The sequence below is a fragment of the Rhinoraja longicauda genome, chromosome 23 (assembly GCF_053455715.1).
Source record: "Rhinoraja longicauda isolate Sanriku21f chromosome 23, sRhiLon1.1, whole genome shotgun sequence".
NCBI classification, from domain to species: Eukaryota; Metazoa; Chordata; class Chondrichthyes; order Rajiformes; family Arhynchobatidae; genus Rhinoraja; species Rhinoraja longicauda.
In genome coordinates, this window is record NC_135975.1 from 4,845,894 (window position 1) to 4,868,084 (window position 22,191).

At 47.9% G+C, this 22,191-nt stretch overlaps 1 protein-coding gene across 11 annotated transcripts in view; it reads left to right on the forward strand.

Moving 5' to 3' along the window:
- The window catches only part of celf2 (cugbp, Elav-like family member 2), a 714,069-nt gene that overhangs the window by 680,819 nt on the left and 11,059 nt on the right, over positions 1-22,191 (forward strand). For 9 of the 11 annotated variants that reach the window (XM_078419503.1, XM_078419505.1, XM_078419504.1 and 6 more), the window contains 4 exons: positions 1,162-1,290; positions 13,911-13,946; positions 16,666-16,776; positions 19,430-19,627. In XM_078419503.1, coding sequence (XP_078275629.1) covers positions 1,162-1,290; positions 13,911-13,946; positions 16,666-16,776; positions 19,430-19,627 — 474 coding nt within the window. The remainder of the gene's footprint in view (positions 1-1,161; positions 1,291-13,910; positions 13,947-16,665; positions 16,777-19,429; positions 19,628-22,191) is intronic. The other 2 variants (XM_078419510.1, XM_078419501.1) reach the window with 1 other exon arrangement.

Here is a 22,191-nt window from a genome sequence, read left to right on the forward strand (position 1 = left end):
AATAACAATACACTCGGGGCAATTTTACTGCAGATGCTGGAATCTTGAGAAAAGCACAAAGTGCTGAAATAACTGAACGGGTCAGGCAGCATCTCTGGGGAACATGATAGACAATATATAGTGAAACGCACTTGGAAAATGATCCATTCCCACTTTTGATTACGTTTGTGTCATGCAGCACAGCAACAGAACCTTCGGCCCACTGAGCCCACACTGACCATCAGTTACCCGTCCACACCAGTTCTATGTTATCCTACTTTCCCATCCATTCCTTGCCCACTGGGGGCAATATACAGAGGGCCAATTAATCTACAAACCGGCACGCACACCTTTGGGACAAGGGAGGAAACCCACACAGTTACAGGGAGAACGTCCTAACCCCACACACGCACACAGACACACGCACACGCACACAGACATACACACAGACACACAGACACACGCACACGCACACAGACACACGCACACGCACACAGACATACACACAGACACATACAAACAGCCAAGCACACACACAAAGACACACACACACACATTAACACAGACACACACACGCACAAACACACACACACACACAGTCACACATACATACACACAGACACACACACACCCACACAGACACACACACAGACATATACAAACAGCCAAGTACATGCACACAGACACACACAGACAGACACGCACATTAACACAGACACACACGCACATTAACACAGACACACACGCACAAATTAACACACACTAACACAGACACACACACAGGCAGATAGAACACGCACATAGACACACACACAGACAGACACGCATACAAATAGACACACGCGCAGACACATACACACACACACACATTAACACACATATACACACAGCCACACACACACACACACACACAGCCACACACCCACACACACACCCACACACACACACACAGCCACACACCCACACACACACACACAGCCACACACCCACCCACACACACACACACACACACACACACACACAGCCAGCCATGATCCATCGCGGGTCTCCGGCGCTGTGAAGCAGCAGCTGCCCTGCGCTGCCAGATCTCCAGAGTCTGCAGTGGGTATTTGTGTTGCGACGTTCCTTTCGCGATTAGACTCTGCTAACGGTGTTGTGTTCTCTGTGTGTGCTTTCCCCTAGGAATGAATGCCTTACAGTTACAGAACTTAGCCACGCTGGCAGCGGCAGCGGCAGCAGCACAGAACACAGCGACCACAAACGTCAACCCACTCTCTGCAGTTGCCGGGCTCGGTGCCCTCACAAGCCCAGGTAACCCAGCGCACACTCACCCCACGCCCTCTGCGGCAACAGATGGATGTGGTTAGACACAAAATGCTGGAGGAACTCAGCGGGACAGGCAGCATCTCTGGAGAGAAGGAATGGGCGACGTTTCGAGTCGAGACCCTTCTTCAGACTGTGGAAACATCACCCATTCCTTATCTCCAGAGGTGCTGCCTGTCCCGCTGAGTTACTCCAGCTTTTTGTGTCTATCTTATGTGGCTGTTTTATGTTGCTTGTTGATGTAAAGTATTGTTACGCATTAGGTGGAAAAATCATAAAACAGTGAACTATTCCCAGCTGTTGTCAGGCAACTGAACCATCCAAAATCTTTTCACTGTACCTCGCTCGGTACACGTAACAATAAACTGAACTGAACTGAGAACGTTACCTACCACAACCAGAGAGTAGTCCTTGGACTACTATCTACCTCATTGGTGACCCTCGCACTATCTTTAATCGGATTTTGCTGGCTTTACCTTGCACTGAACGTTATTCACTTATCATGTATCTGCACACAGTGGACGGCTCGATTATAATCATGTTTTGTCTTTCCACTGACTGAATTGCACGCAACAAAAGCTTCTCACTGTACCTCGATACACCTGACGGTAAACTAAACTGAAACTGAGACTGAACTAAGTCCGGAGATTTAGCAGGTTTGCAATAGAAAGGCACATTTTATAATAAGTTCCTTGACATTTCATCCAGTTGACGATTGTCAGAATTCTATGAATAGTATTGAATATTTTGGGAATATTGTTAAAATGGTTATAGAGCCATAGGGTCGTACAGAGTGGAAACAGGCCCTTCGGCCCAACTTGCCCACCCCGCCCAACATGTCCAAAGTCTAAATGTTTCTTAAACATTGTAATAATCCCTGCCTCAACTACCTACTCCGGCAGCTTGTTCCAAATACCTACCACCCTTTGTGTGTCCTTGACATCTCCTCCCTCAGTAAAATGTTCTCACTAAATATCTTTTAGACTTTAGAGATAGCACGGAAACAGGCCCTTCGGCCCACCAGGCCCACGCTGACCAGCGATCACCCTGTACACTAATTTATTTCTCAAAATGCTGGAGTAACTCAACAGGTCAGGCAGCATCTCAGGAGAGAAGGAATGGGTGACGTTTCGGGTCGAGACCCTTCATCAGTCTGAAGAAGGGTCTCGACCCGAAACGTCGCCCATTCCTTCTCTCCTGAGATGCTGCCTGACCCGCTGAGTTACTCCAGCATTTTGAGAAATAAATACCTTCGATTTGTACCAGCATCTGCAGTTATTTTCTTACACCCTGTACACTAACACTATCGTGTACACGCGGGACAATTTACAATTTGCTTAGTTTGGTTTAATTTAGTTTATTGTCATGTGTACCATGGAACAATGAAAAGCTTTTACTGAAAAGGCAATTAGGCCTACAAACCCTCAGGTCCTTGGAGTGTGGGAGGAAACCGGAGCACCCGGAGAAAACCCACGCAGGTCACGGGGAGAATGTGCAAACTCCATGCAGGCAGCACCCGTAGTCAGGATCGAACCCAGGTCTCTGGCGCTGTAAGGCAGCAACTCTGCCGCTGTGCCACCATGCTGTATCTATGCTTCTCATAATCTGATATTCTTCCACCCGGACTCCCCTAAATCTTCAGGGGTGCTGGAGAAAACACCCCAACTTTGAACTTGCTGTAAGATCCCATTACTGGGGAAGGGGCAAATTTAATGTCACGTGTGGTGTGACGGTCCATAGTTCACAGACGACACATGTACATGTTTAGGTTTCTGCATGTGTGCAAACATATGTGTTTAACTCACCTGTCAGAGTATTGAGTGTAGAGGTTGGGATGACATGTTGCAGTTGTATAAGACGTTGGTGAGACCGCATTTAGAATATTGTGTTCAGTTCTGGGAACCATGTTATAGAAAAGATATTGTCAAGCTTGAAAGGGTTCAGAATAGATTTACGAGGGTGTTGCCAGGACTAGAGGATGTGAGCTGCAGGGAGCAGGCTGGATCTCTATTGCTTTGAAAGCAGGAGGATGATCTTATAGAGGTGTACGAAATCATGAGAGGAATAGGTGGGGTAGATGCACCGAGTCTCTTGCCCAGAGTAGGGGAATCGAGGACCAGAGGACATAAGTTCAAGGTGAAGGGGAAAAGATTTAGTAGGAATCCGAGGGGTAACTTTTTCACACAAAGGGTGGTGGGCGTACGGAACAAGCTGCCAGAGGAGGTAGTTGAGGCAGGGACTATCCCATCATTTAAGAAGCAGTTGGACAGGTACATGATAGGACAGGTTTGGACGGATATGGACCAAGTGCAGGAAGGTGGGACTAGTGTAGCTGGGACATGTTGGCCGGCGTGGGCAAGTTGGGTCGAAGGGCTTGTTTCCACACTGTATCACTCTGTGACTCGCTATGACTCTAACTTTTGACAGGTTCAAAATTTACATTTGCACTCTGAATATCTAAAGTGTTGCGGCTATGACTAATGAGGATGGGTATTTTTAGGTTTGGCTCTGGAAAGAATGTTCCTGAAATGGAAAGCTGTTGATCATACAGTCAATCTGCGGGAAAGGGAACTGAAAGGAAAACAGAAAGTGCTGGAAATACTTGGCAGCTCAGCAGAAATTAATTGATATTCCCCAGACTTGTTCAGATAGTTTCTATAAATGAAAGATATTTTCAAATGAGGCCGTGAGGAACCAGATGCTGGAATCCTGAGCAAAACACACAACGTGCCGGAGTAACTCAGCGGGTCAGGCAAGCACCTGTGGGGAGAATGGACAGGTGACGTTTCGGGTCGGGACAATAGACAATAGACAATAGACAATAGGTGCAGGAGGAGGCCATTCAGCCCTTCGAGCCAGCACCGCCATTCAATGTGATCATGGCTGATCACTCTCAATCAGTACCCCGTTCCTGCCTTCTCCCCATACCCCCTCACTCCGCTATCCTTAAGAGCTCTATCCAGCTCTCTCTTGAAAGCATCCAACGAACTGGCCTCCACTGCCTTCTGAGGCAGAGAATTCCACACCTTCACCACTCTCTGACTGAAAAAGTTCTTCCTCATCTCCGTTCTAAATGGCCTACCCCTTATTCTTAAACTGTGGCCCCTTGTTCTGGACTCCCCCAACATTGGGAACATGTTTCCTGCCTCTAATGTGCCCAATCCCCTAATTATCTTATATGTTTCAATAAGATCCCCCCTCATCCTTCTAAATTCCAGTGTATCCAAGCCTAATTGCTCCAGCCTTTCAACATACGACAGTCCCGCCATTCCGGGAATTAACCTAGTGAACCTACGCTGCATGCCCTCAATAGCAAGAATATCCTTCCTCAAATTTGGAGACCAAAACTGCACACAGTACTCCAGGTGCGGTCTCACCAGGGCCCGGTACAACTGTAGAAGGACCTCTTTGCTCCTATACTCAACTCCTCTTGTTATGAAGGCCAACATTCCATTGGCTTTCTTCACTGCCTGCTGTACCTGCATGCTTCCTTTCAGTGACTGATGCACTAGGACACCCAGATCTCGTTGAACATCCCCTCTTCCTATTCTTCAAACAAAAATAAATTTCACAAGTTATAGGAGTAGAGTTTGGTCATTCGGCCCATCGAGTTACTCCGCCATTCAATCCCTGCCTCCTGATCCCATTTTCCTGCCTTCTCCCCATAACCCTTGACACCCGTTCTAATCAAAAATTTGTCAATAATCAATAGTCAATTTATTTGTCACGTACTCATAAATGTGCAGTGAAATCAATTGCCTTAAAATCTCTGCCTTAAAAATATCCACTGACTTGGCCTCCACAGCCTTCTGTGGCAATGAGTTCCACAGATTCACCACCCTCCTCTAACTAGCAAAGTTCCTCCTCACCCCCTTTCTAAAAGAGCCCCCTTTAATTCTGAGGCTGTGACCTCTGATCCTGGACTCCCACCAGTGGAAACATCCTCTCCACATCCACTCTATCCGGGCCTTTCATTATTCTGTACGTTGCTGTCAAGCGCTCGTCTTGCGTTAACCTACTAATTTCTGGAATCATTCTTGTAAAATTTGTTGAGATTTCTGGCCAAGATTAACGGGTATTCTGCAAATTGACCTTCAGTAGATGCTCTTTACAACTGACCTTAACGATCTGTGCCAGGCTTCCCCTCTGCACGCCGGCTCTCAGCAACATCTTTAGATGCAACATCAGAGATGCCACGCTGAAACAGGCCCTTCGGCCCACTGAGTCTCTGCAACCAGCGATAATACACCAGCATTACCCTGCACACTAGGGACAATTTACAATTATAACCAAAGCTAAATTAAGCTGCAAAGTTGCATGTCTTTGGAGTGTGGGAGGAAACCGGAGCACCCGGAGAAAACCCACGCAGGTTACAGGGAGAAGATACAAACTCCTTACAGACAACAGTACCCGTAGTCAGGATCAAACCCTGGTCTCTGGCGCTGTAAGGCAGCAACTCTACCGCTGCGCCACCGTGCCGCCCTTAAAGGACAATGCAAGTATCTGCATGTTGACAGGATCCACCAACTAGCTCAACCTCAACCTCGAATGATTGTCCCTGTCCAACACTGAGATGATTTAATCCATGGCCTTTAGTTCCCATCACAAGTCCCACAATCCATGGAATAAAACAGTCAACCTTCTCCGAGGCAACTTCAGTCTGAAGAAGGTTCCCAACCCAGCACTTTGTGCCTTGCAACATAGACCTTCCAATACATTTTTAAACATGAATCATGGGGTTATGGGGAGAAGGCAGGAGAATGGGGTTGAGAGGGAGAGATAGATGAGCCATGACTGAATGGCGAAGTAGACCTGATGGGCCGAATGGCCTAATTCTGCTCCGAGAACTTATGAACATGAATCCCATGCATCTTGAAACCTATCTCCGTCCAACGTTTGGCTTAATGCCTAAACCTGGTGCGATACTCTTTGAGATATTGTTACTGTATAAATGTGAGGTTACTGTATAAATAGAGATGATGCAGCTGTGCTACATTATTATATTTAACCTGTCGGTGCGTGTGAGCAGATGAGGGGACAGAGGAACACTCTGAGTGCGATCTGGAAACATTGCGGATTCACACACGGACTGTCAGTTGTTCACACGTTTCTCATCTGAACCATCTGAATCCTACATTGTACTGCGTGCTTTGGCTGATTGTCATCTGAGATTGACTGGCGTAGAGACTAATGCAAAAGGACGTCTGGGCTGCCACAAAATTAAGTGACAACCTATGTCGTCCAGTTGTTTTACCGCATCACTTGGCAGTCCCAGTACGACCGTGGTGAGGCCAGGCTTCGAGTATTGCGTAGGAAGGAACTGCAGATGCTGCGTTTTACACCAAAGATGGACTCAGAACGCTGGAGTAACTCAGCGGGCCAGACAGGCCCACTGAGTTGTTACTCCTCCAGCATTTAGTGTCTATCTCAGAGAATTGTGTTCAGTTTTGGTCACCCTGTCAGAGGAGAGATGTCGTCAAGCTGGAAAGGGTGCAGAGAAGATTTACGAGGATGTTGCCAGGACTCGAGGACCTGAACATTCGGGGGGAGTTGAGCACCCTAAGACTTTATTCCTTGGAGCGCAGGAGGATGAGTGAGGGGTGATCTTACAGAGGTGCACAAGATCATAAGAGGAATATAGTCTCTTGCCCAGAGGATTGGAATCAAGAAACAGAAGACATAGGTTTAAGATGAGGGGGGATGGATTTAATAGGAACCTGAGGGCTAACTATTTTACACAAAGAGTGGTGGTACAAGCTACCAGAGGAGATAGATGAGGCAGGTGCTATCACAATGTTTACGAGAGTGTTTTACAAGAATGATCCCAGGAATGATTGAGACAACATGTGGTGAGCGTTTAACGGCGCTGGGCCTGTACTCGTTGGAGTTCAGAAGGATGGGGGGGGACCTCATTGAAACGTACCGAATAGTGAAGGGCCTGGTTAAAGTGGATGTGGAGAGGATGTTTCCACTAGTGGGAGAGACTAGGAACATTGGCCACAGCCTCAGAATAAAAGGACGTACCTTTAGAAAGGAAATGAGAAGGAATTTCTTTAGTCAGAGGGTGGTGAATCTGTGGAATTCATTGCCACAGACGGCTGTGGAGGCCAAGTCAGTGGATATTTTTAAGGGAGAGATTGACACTTTCTTGATTAGTACGGATGTCAGTGGTTATGGGGAGAAGGCAGGAGAATGGGGTTAAGGAAGGAGAGATCAGCCATGATTGAATGGTGGAGTCGACATGATCGGCCGAATGCCCCTAATTCTTCTCCTAAAATTTACAAACTCTTTTTCAAACAAAGGGTGGTGAGTGTATGGAACGAACAGCCGGAGGAGGTAGTCGAGGCAGGGACTAACACAGCATTTAAGAAACAACTAGACGAAGTGGACCCGTTGGGCCCAAATCTCTCCTGCATTGGTGCAGCACCCTGTCCTCCCGTCCTCCCCTCTCTCCTCAAACCCCCCCTCCCTTTTCCCCCACTCCCTCTCCCCTCCTTTTAAACTTTAAAATGTGAATAACTTAAAAAATATAACACCGATTTCAATAAAACTACTTGCATTATCACTAAAGTGGCAATGGTGAGTAAGGTGGGCCTAAAATTGTCGTGCTATCGTGTACCGCTTTGGCTGAAGTTCAGTCACAAACAAGATAACAAACGAGAGTTTTAGTGTATAGATTAGACAGGTACATGGATAGGATGATATAGAAGGATGTGGGTCAAACACAGGCAGGTGGGAATCCCTTTTCTCTTAAATTATAAAATGTCTTCTAACAATTATCCCAGCGATACCTAACAGACTCGATAAACATCTAAGTCGCCACTTCCTCCCACCCACCCACTGCCACGTTATCGAGGCTAAAATGAACGAGTTACCCCACCCCTTCCCTCCCACAGCTAATTCTACACTCTCAGAGGCTGCAGCATCAAAGATTAATGCCGACAAATGGCGGAACTTCACGCAGAGGCCCAAGAGAAAGGGAAAAGATGTCACCTGGAGCGGCAGACAATCATCTCGGCAGAAGTTCCACTGCCACCGAGTCTCTATTCATTTTCTGTACAATCGGATTGTTCTAACAATGGGCTGGGGCGGCACGGTGGCGCAGCGGTAGAGTTGCTGCCTTACAGCGCCGGAGACCCGGGTCCGATCCTGACCACGGGTGCTGTCTACCTGTAACCATGTGGGTTTTCTCCGGGTGCTCCGGTTTCCTCCCACACTATTAACGGCATAGGTTAATTGATTTCTGCAAATTGTCTCACATCCCAAAGATGTTCAGATTTGAAGGTTAATTGGCCCTCTGCAAACTGGAGGAACAGCACCTCATATTTCGCGTGGGCAGCTTACAACCCAGCGGTATTAATTTTGGTTTCTCTAACTTCAAGCAACTCTTGCTTCCCCTCTCTCTCCATCCCTCCCCCCCCCCCCCCCCCCCCCCCCCCCTCCCATTTTCACTCTCTTCCTGATTACATATTATTGATTGTATGCCTCGCTATCACCTTCCCCTCAGCTAACAATCATCCATTCTACATTTCCCTTGAGCTTTGTCCTCTTTAATCTCTCGTTTTCACACCGTACCCTTCCACATCTCTCTGTCCCCCCTCTCCCCTGACTCTCAGTCTGAAGAAGGGTCCCGGCCCGAAACGTCACCCATTCCTTCTCTCCAGAGATGCCGCCTGTCCCCGCTGAGTTCCTCCAGCATTTTGTGTCTTATCTCCGTAATTATTGTCTGTAAAGCCAGCATCTTTCCACAAAACATCTTTCCATTGTGTCCCTGTCAGTAGACTTAACCACCCTGCACAGCTTACGGCTCTGGCTTCATTCAGTATTATTGATCACCAGGTTGTCTGTTGTCATCTGATAAGGACAGGAGATAGCACTCAGAGTGCTGGATGCAGCGCAGGTTTGCTCCAGGCTCTCAGTTTAGACCAACTGTCTGTCTGAGTGATGCAATGTCTTGCTTCACCTCTCTCCCCCCCCATGTTTTAGAAACATAGAAACATAGAAAATAGGTGCAGGAGTAGTCCATTCGGCCCTTCGAGCCAGCACCGCCATTCAATATGATCATGACTGTTCATCCAGAATCAGTACCCCGTTCCTGCTTTCTCCCCACATCCCCAGATTCCGTCAGCCTTACAAAGAGCTATATCGAACTCCCCCTGGTCTCCACTGGTCTCCACTGCCTTCGGTGGCAGAGAATTCCACCCTGCTTCCTCCCTGTCACTGTCACCTTCTCCAACCCAACGCACCGACGGTCATAGACACAAAGTGCTGGAGTAACTCAGCGGGTCAGGCAGCATCTCTGGAGAGAAGGAATGGGTGACGTTTCAGGTCGAGACCCTTCTTCAGCCACCAATGGACAGGCCAATTAGGGCGGCACAGTGGTGCAGCTGGTAGAACCACTGCCTCTCAGCGCCGGAGACCCGGGTTCGATCCTGACCTCGGGTGCTGTCTGTGTGTGTGTGTGTGTGTGTGTGTGTGTGTGTGGACTTTGCACCTTCTCCCTGTGACCGTGTGGGTTCTTCTCCTGGTGCTCTGGCTTCCTCCTCCATCACAAGCGCTTATGTATCATGATACTTGTACTGAACTCCGTACAAACACGAATTTCACTGTGCCTCGGTACCTGTGGCAAATAAAGTACGGTTGAACCACAAGCGCCAACCTCCTACGGACCCAATGTTCCTACACACCAGGGGACCTGGAAGAGTGGCAGCCGGGACAGAAATAGTGGAAAAGCAAAGTAAAACTCCCAGTAATTAAATCTCCGTTGATAAAACCATAGCAGTATAAGACACATTCAGACGTAGGAGCATAATGAGACCATTCAGCACATTGGGTCTGCGCCATTTCCCTTTCATCCTTATTCACCTGCTTTAGACAATAGACAATAGGTGCAGGAGGAGGCCATTCGGCCCTTCGAGCCAGCACCGCCATTCAATGTGATCATGGCTGATCATTCTCAATCAGTACCCCATTCCTGCCTTCTCCCCATACCCCCTGACTCCGCTATCCTTAAGAGCTCTACGTATAAGATTATTAAGGGGTTGGACATGTTAGAGGCAGGAAACATGTTCCCAATGTTGGGGGAGTCCAGAACCAGGGGCCACAGTTTAAGAATAAGGGGTAGGCCATTTAGAACAGAGATGAGGAAAAACTTTTTTAGTCAGAGAGTTGTGAATCTGTGGAATTCTCTGCCTCAGAGGGCAGTGGAGGCCAATTCTCTGAATACATTCAAGAGAGAGCTAGATAGAGCTCTTAAGGATAGCGGAGTCAGGGGGTATGGGGAGAAAGCAGGAACGGGGTACTGATTGAGAATGATCAGCCATGATCACATTGAATGGCGGTGCTGGCTCGAAGAGCCGAATGGCCTACTCTTGCACCTATTGTCTATTGTCTATTGTCTAGCTCTCTCTTGAATGCATTCAGAGAATTGGCCTCCACTGCCTTCTGAGGCAGTGAATTCCACAGATTTACAACTCTCTGACTGAAAAAGTTTTTCCTCATCTCTGTTCTAAATGGCCTACCCCTTATTCTTAAACTGTGGTCCCTTGTTCTGGACTCCCCCAACATTGGGAACATGTTTCCTGCCTCTAATGTGTCCAACCCCTTAATAACCTTATATGTTTCGATAAGATCCCCTCTCATCCTTCTAAATTCAAGTGTATACAAGCCTAGCCGCTCCAGTCTTTCAACATATGACAGTCCCCGCCATTCCGAGAATTAACCTAGTAAACCTACACTGCACTCCCTCAATTGCACGAATATCCTTCCTCAAATTTGGAGACCAAAACTGCACACAGTACTCCAGGTGAGGTCTAACTAGGGCCCGGTACAACTGTAGAAGGACCTCTTTGCTCCTATACTCAACTCCTCTTGTTATGAAGGCCAACATTCCATTGACTTTCTCCACTGCCTGCTGTACCTGCATGCTTCCTTTCAGTGACTGATGCACTAGGACACCCAGATCTCGTTGTACGTCCTTCTCCCCGTAACCTTTGATCAAGATCCTGCCAATCTCCGCTTTGTTGACACCCAATGACTTGGACTCCACAGCCGCCTGTGGCAATGATTTCCACAGATACGTGCTTTTGTTGTGATGCTGCGCCCTCTGGTCCTTGAATCTCCCACTACGGGAAACGTCCTCTCCATATCTTCTCCATCCAGGCCTTACAGACCTTATCAGGATTCAAACTGCCCAAAGAAAGCTCTACTCAACGGCAACGACTTGTATGTTAACATTGTAACGTGCCCCAATCTTACACGCAGTCACGTGAGGACAGAAGAGTTGTAAATCTGTGGAATTCTCTGCCTCAGACAGCAGTGGAGGCCAATTCTCTGGATGCTTTCAAGAGAGAGTTAGAGAGAGCTATTATAGATAGCAGAGTCATGGGATATGGGGAGTAGGCAGGAACGGAGTACTGATTGTGGATGATCAGCCATGATCACAGTGAATGGCAGTGCTGGCTCGAAGGGCTGAATGGCCTACTCCTGCACCTATTGTCTATTGTCTGTTGTCTATCTCTAAAAAGTACCTTCGCTTGGACCAGTGCCTGAACCTATCTTAAGGGGCATTCCTTCAGTACTGTGTTGAATAATCATTGACTATGTGCCTAGCCAAAACCAGAGTTGTTTGATCAAGCCTTCTAGCCTTAGAGGGAGTACAGAGAAGGTTCACCAGATTGATCCCTGGGATGGCAGGACTTTCATATGAAGAAAGACTGGATAGACTAGGCTTATACTCGCTGGAATTTAGAAGACTGAGGGGGGATCTTATAGAAACTTACAAAATTCTTAAGGGGTTGGAGAGGCTAGATGCGGGAAAATTGTTCCCGATGTTGGGGGAGTCCAGAACTAGGGGTTTCACAGCTTATGGATAAGGGGGAAGTCTTTTAGGACCGAGATGAGAAAACATTTCTTCACACAGAGAGTGGTGAGTCTATGGAATTCTCTGCCACAGAAGGTAGTTGAGGCCAGTTCATTGGCTATATTTAAGAGGGAGTTAGATGTGGCCCTTGTGGCAAAAGGGATCAGGGGGTATGGAGAGAAGGCAGGTACGGGATACTGAGCTGGATGATCAGCCATGATCATATTGAATGGCGGTGCAGGCTTGAAGGGCCGAATGGCCTACTCCTGCACCTATTTTCTATGTTTCTATGTTTCTATACAAGAGTTGACGCAACAAAACAAAAACTATAATTATGTGTAAGAAGGAACTGCAGATGCTGGTTTCTACCGAAGATAGACATAAAATGCTGGAGTAACTCAGCGGGTCAGGCAGCATCTCTGGACAAACGAGAATAGGTGACGTTCTGGGTAGAGACCCTTCTTCAGACTAACTAATTACAACCAGCCAGTGGTTCCCACTTTACAGCCTGACTCTGTGAACTTATCATTGAGTGCCTGCTTGCTTGTGTTGGCATTAAGTGAGGTGTATGTTGAGGTGGGTGAGTGAGAACCGATAGACAGCACCTCAGCCAAAGTAGTCCTGCGGGTGTAGTCAATGAAAACGAGCCCTTGAATGAGCTCATATTTTGCCTGGGCAGCTTGCAGCCCAGTGGTATGAACATTGACTTCTCCAACTTTAGATAGTTCCTCTGTCCCTCTCTTCCCCTCCCCCTTCCCAGATCTCCCACTGTCTTCCTGTCTCCACCTATATCCTTCCTTTGTCCCACCCCCCTGACATCAGTCTGAAGAGGGTCTCAACCTGAAGAAGGGTCTCGCTCCTGAGATGCTGCCTGACCCGCTGAGTTACTCCAGCATTTTGTGAATAAAGCCCTTGAATGATACACTTAACAGGGATGGTATACTAAAGCAGAGAGTGGCCGGATGAATCTATGTTATGGCATGGTACTTTATTTGTCCCATGTACCAATGTCATAAGGACATAAGGAATAGCAGTAGAATAGGGCCATTCGACCCATCAAGTCTACTCCGCCATTCAATCATGGCTGATCTATCTCCCCCTCCTAACCCCATTCTCCTGCCTTCTCCCCATAACCCCTGACACCCGCACTAATCGAGAATCTATCCATCTCTGGTTTGAATATACCCACTGACTTGGCCTCCACAGCCTTCTGTGGCAAAGAATTCCACAGATTCACCACCCTCTGACTAAATAAATTTCCCCTCACCTCCTTCCCAAAAGAACGTCCTTTATTTCTGAGGCTACGACCTCTAATCCTAGACTCTCCCACTAGTGGAAACATCCTCTCCACATCCACGCTATCCAAACCTTTCACTATTCTGTATGTAACGGTGAGATTCATTTTTTGTGTACAGTGCAAGTATCACTATACGTAAGCACTTCGATATATGTTAGATGAGCATCTCGGGTACAGTCCAAGCGTGCAGCAGTAGTACACCGAGACAGTGTACAGAGTCGCAAGTTTGGCGCCGTTTTCAAGTCGCAGTTGCTGGAAGGGCAGCGATCTTGATCTGATCATGCATTGTCTCGAATCTGCCGGGGATGTGCTGCAAGAGGACTTGTGAAGACCGCGTTGATGCAGGGGACATTGACAATCCAGATATGTTGTTACTTAAAGCATGCTCTTGTAAAGAAGGTAGAAGCAACCTGCGGCCGTTGGTGAATGTTTGTACCTTTGTTCCCGCAGTGCAATGGGGTGCCAGCAGTCAGCAGTCGATGCCTGGTATGTATTTCACACGCTATCTTCGATTTCTGTGACAGTATAAACTTGCAAATAGCCCACTCCAGTTTGAATGCCCAGCGTGGGCACCTCGGCCTCCTTCCAATACGGATTCCACCGCTAACACTTAGAACTGAGCGACATGTAATAATGCACTCTGTCACTGGTGGAATAATTCACCTGCAATGTGGCATGCTTACATTCCAGGTTACCATAAGAAGCGCAGTTATTCTGGTGGAAATGAGTCTTCGGAGGTACGAGCTCACAATGACAATCCACCCATACCACCTGAAGACCAAACTTGACCTCATGTGTAAAAATATACTTATTTACAACCTCTCAAAGTCTTGCCCGGTTTTACTTTGGCACCTGAGTAATGGAAATTCCCTATAGAAACGTAGAAAATAGGTGCAGGAGAAGGCCATTTGGCCCTTCTCCAGCCAGCACCGGATCTGATCATCCAGAGTCAGTACCCTGTTCCCACCTTCTCCCCGTACCCCTTGATTCCATTAATCCTCAGAGCTCCATCGAACTCTCTTGAACACATGTGAACGGGTTTTGCTGCAACATCTTGCTCCCACCACAAGAGGGATTGCGTCACCATGAGATATTGACTCGTATATTTAGATTGTACACAAATGTTGTAATTTATTTTGTCATTTATACTGAAGGGGAGGTATTTGGAGCTAAATTGGGGAGAGGTGAGAGATGGATGGAGATAGAATCGGATCTGGCAGGGTAGACTAAATTACCAATGGTAATGGTGATAGTCTTGCTGTTTATGAATTAATTAATTTATTATCATATCATATCATATATATACAGCCGGAAACAGGCCTTTTCGGCCCACCAAGTCCATGCCGCCCAGCGATCCCCGTACATTAACACTATCCTACACCCACTAGGGACAATTTTTACATTTACCCAGCCAATTATATTCTATTCTATTCTACTTTTGGCCTCCCTGTTTCATCTGCCATTAGATCCACAATTGCCTCTTTCAACCCCTCCACTAGGGGGTTGCCAACTATCTCACTCCCAAATAAGGGACAAGGTGACATCACCCAGCGCCCCACGTGACCTCACCCAGCCAGCGGCCACATGCTCCCGCTCCACCAATGGCGGCGGCCCGGGCCGGCAGGTGGGTTGCTACGCAACCTCCGTCAGGCGGCGCCCGGGCCTCCGGGCCTACACTTTCTGGACGTACAGCGTCCGGGCCTATAACACCCCCCGCGGGCCTAATACGGAACAAGGGCGGTCCCGTACGGGACAAACCAATTTAGCCCAAAATACGGGATGTCCCGGCTAATACGGGACAGTTGGCAACCTTACCCTCCACCTATCCCGAGACACTTCCCTTTGTCCCGGCTTCTCCTCGTTTTTCCTGAACTAGGCTGACATATTACTTTTCGCATTTCTCATTCTGCTGTGAGATAGATTTGGTTGTTTTGCAGCGTTGAAGGAGCTACATAATGCACACAGGAGCTACATTGCTGCCACAATGAGGAAGATGGCAATAAAACCTTGCCTTAGAACAAACTCTGAACAGGGGGGTAGGAGGTGGAGTGAAGGATAGATTGCATTCGTGAAAGAGAGTAGGAAAAAAACTGCAGATGTTGGTTTAAATCGAAGGTAGACACAAAATGCTGGAGTAACTCAGTGGGTCAGGCAGCATCTCGGGAGAGAAGGAATGGGTGATGTTTCGGGTCAAGACCCTTCTTCAGACTTGTTCCTACTCTCCCGAGATGCTGCCTGACCCACTGAGTTACTCCAGTATTTTGTGTCTACCATGCATTTATGAGAGGTTGCCTGTCCAAATTAAATTGCAAGTAACAACACAAAATCCTCGATCTTACGGTATAAATTGACTTGACTGAAGAGCCACAGAGCTGGTATCTCAAAGTTGAAATGGAACTTGGAAGATCTCCTAGTGTTCTTCAGTTCTTATTTCCTCCCCACTCCCCATGCCCCAAGTCTGTACCAACCATCTTAAGCCTTGCCAATTGCCTCCCCCTTTTTGGTGTACCTGTCACTCTGCTTCCCAGCATCTCTGGAGAAAAGGAATTGGTGATGTTTTGGGTTGGGCCTTCATCAGACTGAGAGTCATGGGAGAGGGGAAATGAGAGATATAGACAGTGATGTAGTGAGATTATAGAACAAATGAATGAAACATATGCTAAACAGTAACAATGATGAAGGAAACGGTCCATTGTTGGCTGTGGGCTAGGTGAAACCAACGTATATAGACAGTGAAACTCAACAAGTTGACAGTGAAACTAGTACCACGACTAGTGGGGTGGGGGAGGGACGGAGAGAGAGGGGATGCAAAGGTTACTTGAAGTCAAGAGAAGTCAATGTTCATACCGCTGGGGTGTAAGCTGCCCAAGCGAAATATGAGGTGCTGTTCCTCCAATTTGTGTGTGGCCTCACTCTGACAGTGGAGGAGGCCCAGGACAGAAAGGTCAGTGTGGGAACGGGAGGGGGAGGTGAAGTGTTTGTAGTGATCGTTCACAGCCAGTCCAGGGGATGGGACGGGACGGGGAGCATTTGGGTCGTTTGCTTTCCTTTTTCTCCGCAGGTCCAGTGTTAATGGTTTATTTTCTTCCTCTTCCTCTTCCTCTTCCACTTCCTCTTCCTCTTCCTCTTCCTCTTCCACTTCCTCTTCTTCTTCCTCTTCTTCTTCCTCTTCTTCTTCTCCCCTTGTCTTCCGCATCTCCTGTAGGATCTAATAACTCTGGCACAGCAGCTGCCATGAACACGCTGACATCTCTGGGAACACTCCAAGGCTTGGCTGGAGCCACAGTTGGGTTAAATAACATTAATGCACTGGCAGGTACAGTACACATGGGCCTGGGGGTGCCTGCCTTATGGGAGGGGGGAGGGAGGAGCGGAGGTGGGGGGGTTGTAACTAGGCCGAAGCAAGGCCATCAGTCTGTAGCTTGATGTGGCGCACACTGCCATCTACTGTTCAGGACCACTCATTTCAGAAACTCACCTCCATGTTCTCCAGCATCATCCTCCTCATGTTCCTTCAAATGGACCGTTCATTAGACAATAGGTGCAGGAGTAGGCCATTCGGCCCTTCGAGCCAGCACCACCAGTGTCCGGGCCTACAGTGTCCGGGCCTACAGTGTCCAGGCCTACATCGCTGTCCGGGCCTAATACAGGGCAAGGGCAGTCCCTCGGGACAAATCAATTTAGCCCAAAATACGGGATTCCCGGCTAATACGGAACAGTTGGCAACCCTATTCCCATTCCACCACCAATATATTCTCCCCATACTGCATCCCCACTCTGCCCCACGGACAAGTTACAGCGGCCAATTATCCCACTGATCTGTGGGAGGGAAAATGGGGCACTTGGGCCAAACCCATGCAGTCACAGGGAGAACGTGTAAACCACGCAGACAGTGCTGGAGGTCAGGATCATATCATCATATCATATATATACAGCCGGAAACAGGCCTTTTCGGCCCTCCAAGTTCGTGCCGCCCAGCGATCCCCGTACATTAACACTATCCTACACCCACTAGGGACAATTTTTACATTTACCCAGCCAATTAACCTGGGTCTCTGGAACTGTAAGGTAGCAGACCTACTGTGTCACTGTACTGCCCTCCTACGCACAGTTCATGTACCCCATTTTAAATTCTGAACTCCAGATTATATTGCCTCTTTTTGTTCTTCCTGCCAAGTTTTAACACAAACATTTCTCAACCTTAAATGTCATCTACTGCCAGAGGCCTGACCACGTCTTCTTGAAATTTGTTGTCCTTATCACAGTTCATTGCACCTCCAAGTTCTGTGTCTTCTGCAGATGTAGAAATTGTGGATTTTGTATGTATGATGCATGCATAGGAGCAAAGAGGTCCTTCTGCAGTTGTACAGGGCCCTAGTGAAACCGCACCTGGAGTACTCTGTGCAGTTTTGGTCTCCAAATTTGAGGAAGGATATTCTTGCTATTGAGGGCGTGCAGCGTAGGTTTACTAGGTTAATTCCCGGAATGGCGGGACTGTCATATGTTGAAAGACTGGAGCGACTAGGTTTGTATACACTGGAATTTAGAAGGATGAGAGGAGATCTTATCGAAACATATAAGATTATTAAGGGGTTGGACACGTTAGAGGCAGGAAACATGTTCCCAATGTTGGGGGAGTCCAGAACCAGGGGCCACAGTTTAAGAATAAGGGGTAGGCCATTTAGAACGGAGATGAGGAAAAGCTTTTTCAGTCAGAGAGTTGTAAATCTGTGGAATTCACTGCCTCAGAAGGCAGTGGAGGCCAATTCTCTGAATGCATTCAAGAGAGAGCTAGATAGAGCTCTTAAAGATAGCGGAGTCAGGGGGTATGGGGAGAAGGCAGGAATGGGGTACTGATTGAGAATGATCAGCCATGATCACATTGAATGGCGGTGCTGGCTTGAAGGGCCGAATGGCCTCCTCCTGCACCTATTGTCTATTGACGAAATCAATGGTTACAGACGCATGCAGCAGAGAAGCAGGCCCTTAGGCCCAACGTGCATGCTGACCAAGATGCCCCATCTATGCTAGTCCCACCTGCCCCTGTTTGGTCCCATACCCTTCAAAACCTTCCCTATCCATATACCTGTCCAAATGTCTTTTAAATTATTGTACCTGCCTCAACTACCTCCTCTGGAAACTCGTTCCATACACCCATCAACCTCTGTATGAAAATGTTGCCCCTCAGATTCCTATTAAATCTTTCCCCCCCTCTTGCCTTAAACCTATGCCCTCTGGTTCTCAATTCCCCTACCGTGGTAAAAGGATACATTCACCCTAAATTTTCCCCTCATGATCTTATACACCTCAATGAGGTCTCTCCAAGGCCACCTGTGATTCAAGGAATAAAGTACCAGCCTGCCCAATCTCTCCCTGTAGCTTAGGTCCTCAGGCCCAGGCAACATCCATGTAAACTTTGTACGCATACGTACACACACACACACATGTAAAACAAACATTATTAGTGCAAAGCCAAAAAATAATGTCCTCTAGTCTATGTAGTTTGTAGCCTATTTGGAGGTTGTAGTGTTTAGTAGCCTGGTGGTTGTAGGAAAGAAGCTGCTCCTGAACCTGGACGTTACAGTTTTCAGGCTCCTGTACCTTCTTCCCGATGGCAGGGGTGAAATGAGTGCATGGCCAGGGTGGTGTGGGGTCTCTGATGATGCTGGCTGCCATTTTGAGGTGGTGACTCCTGTAGATCCCTTCGATGGTGGGGAGGTCAGTTCAGGTCCTCCCAAGCCAAATACCAAATGGCTCGTCATCCATCCACCCATCCGTCGCGCATCCTCCCACCCACTCAAGTCCATGACGATACCAGGCCAGTTGCATGTCGCTAGCATGTTGCATGACCAAAACAGTGGATCAGCCTGAATGTTGAGAGGGGGGAGGGGGGGTTGTGTGACCCATATTCGTGAAGGAACTATTGAGTGAGTGCAATTTCTTTTCTTTATTGTCGGTTTGATGTAAAGTTGCTCAAATGCTCTCAGGTATGGCGGCGCTTAACGGTGGACTGGGAGCAGCGGGATTGACCAATGGTTCTGCTGGCACCATGGATGCCCTGACCCAGGCCTACTCAGGAATCCAACAGTATGCTGCCGCTGCACTGCCCACACTGTACAGCCAGAGCTTGCTGCAGCAACAGAGTGCTGCAGGCAGCCAGAAGGAAGGTGAGTGCTTGCCCCACATCCCTCCCGTCTTGGACTGTAGCGACACAGCGTGGAAACAGGCACTTCAGACCACCAATGCCAACCAGCGACCCCCACCCTGTGCACTAGCCTACATACCTTTAGAAACATAGAAAATAGGTGCATGAGTAGGCCATTCAGCCCTTCGAGGCAGCACCGCCATTCAATATGATCATGGCTGTTCATCCAAAATCAGTACCCCGTTCCTGCTTTCTCCCCACATCCCTTGATTCCGTTAGCCCTAAGAGCTAAATCTAACTCTCTCTTGAAAACATCCAATGAATCGGCCTCCACTGCCTTCTGTGGCAGAGAATTCCACTGATTCACACCTCTCTGGGTGAAAAGGTTTTTCCTCATCTCAGTCCTAAATGGCCGACCCCTTATTCTTAAACTGTGGCCCCTGGTTCTGGACTCCCCCAACATCGGGAACATTTTTCCTGCATCTAGCCTGTCCAATCCCTTAAGAATTTTATATGTTTCTATATAAGATCCCCTCTTATCCGTCTAAATTCCAGTGAATACAAGTCCAATCGACCCATTCTTTCATCATATGTCAGTCCCGCCATCCCGGGGATTAACCTGGTGACACAGCGTGGGAACACCCGTTTTGGCCCACCGAGTCCACGCTGGCCAGCCTAGACTAGCCTACATTGACCTACAAACCTTTAGGCTTTAGAGACACAGCGTGGAAACACGGACTTCAACCTACCGATACCAACCAGCACTATCGCACTGTCCTACAAACACTAGGGACAATTTTATAATTCCTACCGAGGCCAATTAACTGACAAACCTGCACGTCTTTGGAGTGTGGGAGGAAACCGGAGCACCCGGAGAAAACCCACTTGGTCACAGAGAGAAACGTGCAAACTCCGCACAGACAGCACCTGTGATCAGGATCGAACCCGGGTCTCTGGCGCTGTAAGGTGGCAACTCTACCGCTGCGCCACCGTGCCGTTCCAAACTGTATGCGTGTTATCCAGTCAAAGAAAGACTGCGTAGGAAGGAACTGCAGATGCTGGTTTACACCAAAGATAGACACAAAGTGCTGGAGTAACTCGGCGGTTCAGACAGCATCTCCCTGACAGACTGCGCGTGGATACAATCAAGCCGCCCACAGTGTACAGGTAAAGGATAAAGGTGAAAACATTTAGTGCAAGTTAAGTCCGATCAAAGATAGTTTCGAGGTGTCCAGGGAGGTAATGGCAGATCAGCACTGCAGACTAGCTGATGACAGGAGAGTTCAGTTGCCTGATAACAGCTGGAAAGAAACCGTCCCTGAATCCGAAGGCGTGTGTTTTCATGCCAAGTCAATTGTCAGATGGCCATGTGTAGTGGGGCGCAGGTACGATGGAAATCTTGCTTGCAGCTGCGTTTCAGTCTCCAACAACGGTCAGATCATAAATTGTACATAAATTACAGATAAATCGCACAAATTCTCCAAGAAAACGATTGTGCAAAAAAAGTCCAAAAACACAATTAGAAAACCAATAGCAGCTATTGTTTCATTAGATGAAAGGATCATTGAGCCTTTCTCAAAAAGTTTAGTGGAAATTTTAAAAAACACTGCTGATTCTGGCAAACTGAAGTAGGAAAAGCTGGAAACAGTCGACGATCAGACAATACCCGTGGAAAGAGAAAAAGAGTTAACGTTTAAGTTCAAAGAGCAAAACACACAAAGTGCCTGAGGGACTCAGCAGGTCGGGCAGCATCTGTGGAGGGTGGACAGGTAATGTTTCAGCTTGGGACTTTTCCTCAGCATTAAAAGGTTAAGCTGGTGAGAATATTGTCGAGCCAGTCGCAGGTGATGCAGCGGTAGAGTTGCCGCCTCACAGTGCCAGAGTCCCGGGTTCGATCCTGACTCGGGGTGCTGTCTGTACGGAGTTTGCGCGTTTTCACCGTCACCCCGTGAGTTTTCCCTGGTGCTCCGGTTTCATAGAAAACATAGAAACATCGAAAATAGGTGCAGGAGTAGGCCATTCGGCCCTTCGAGCCTGCACCGCCATTCAATATGATCATGGCTGATCATCCAGCTCAGTAACCTGTACCTGCCTTCTCTCCATACCCCCTGATCCCTTTAGCCACAAGGGCCACATTTAACTCCCTCTTAAATATAGCCAATGAACTGGCCTCAACTACCTTCTGTGGCAGAGAATTCCACAGACTCACCACTCTCTGTGTGAAGAAATGTTTTCTCATCTCGGTCCTAAAAGACTTCCCCCTTATCCTTAAGCTGTGACCCCCTAGTTCTGGACTTCCCCAACATCGGGAACAATCTTCCCGCATCTAGCCTCTCCAACCCCTTAAGAATTTTAGAGGTTTCTATAAGATCCCCCCTCAGTCTTCTAAATTCCAGCGAGTATAAGCCTAGTCTATCCAGTCTTTCTTCATATGAAAGTCCTGCCATCCCAGGGATCAATCTGGTGAACCTTCTCTGTACTCCCTCTAAGGCTAGAATGTTTCATCCCACATTCCAGATAAGTGCGGGTTTGTAGGTTAATTGGCTTCTGAAAAAGTGTCCTCAGAGTCTAGGATAGAACCAGCGT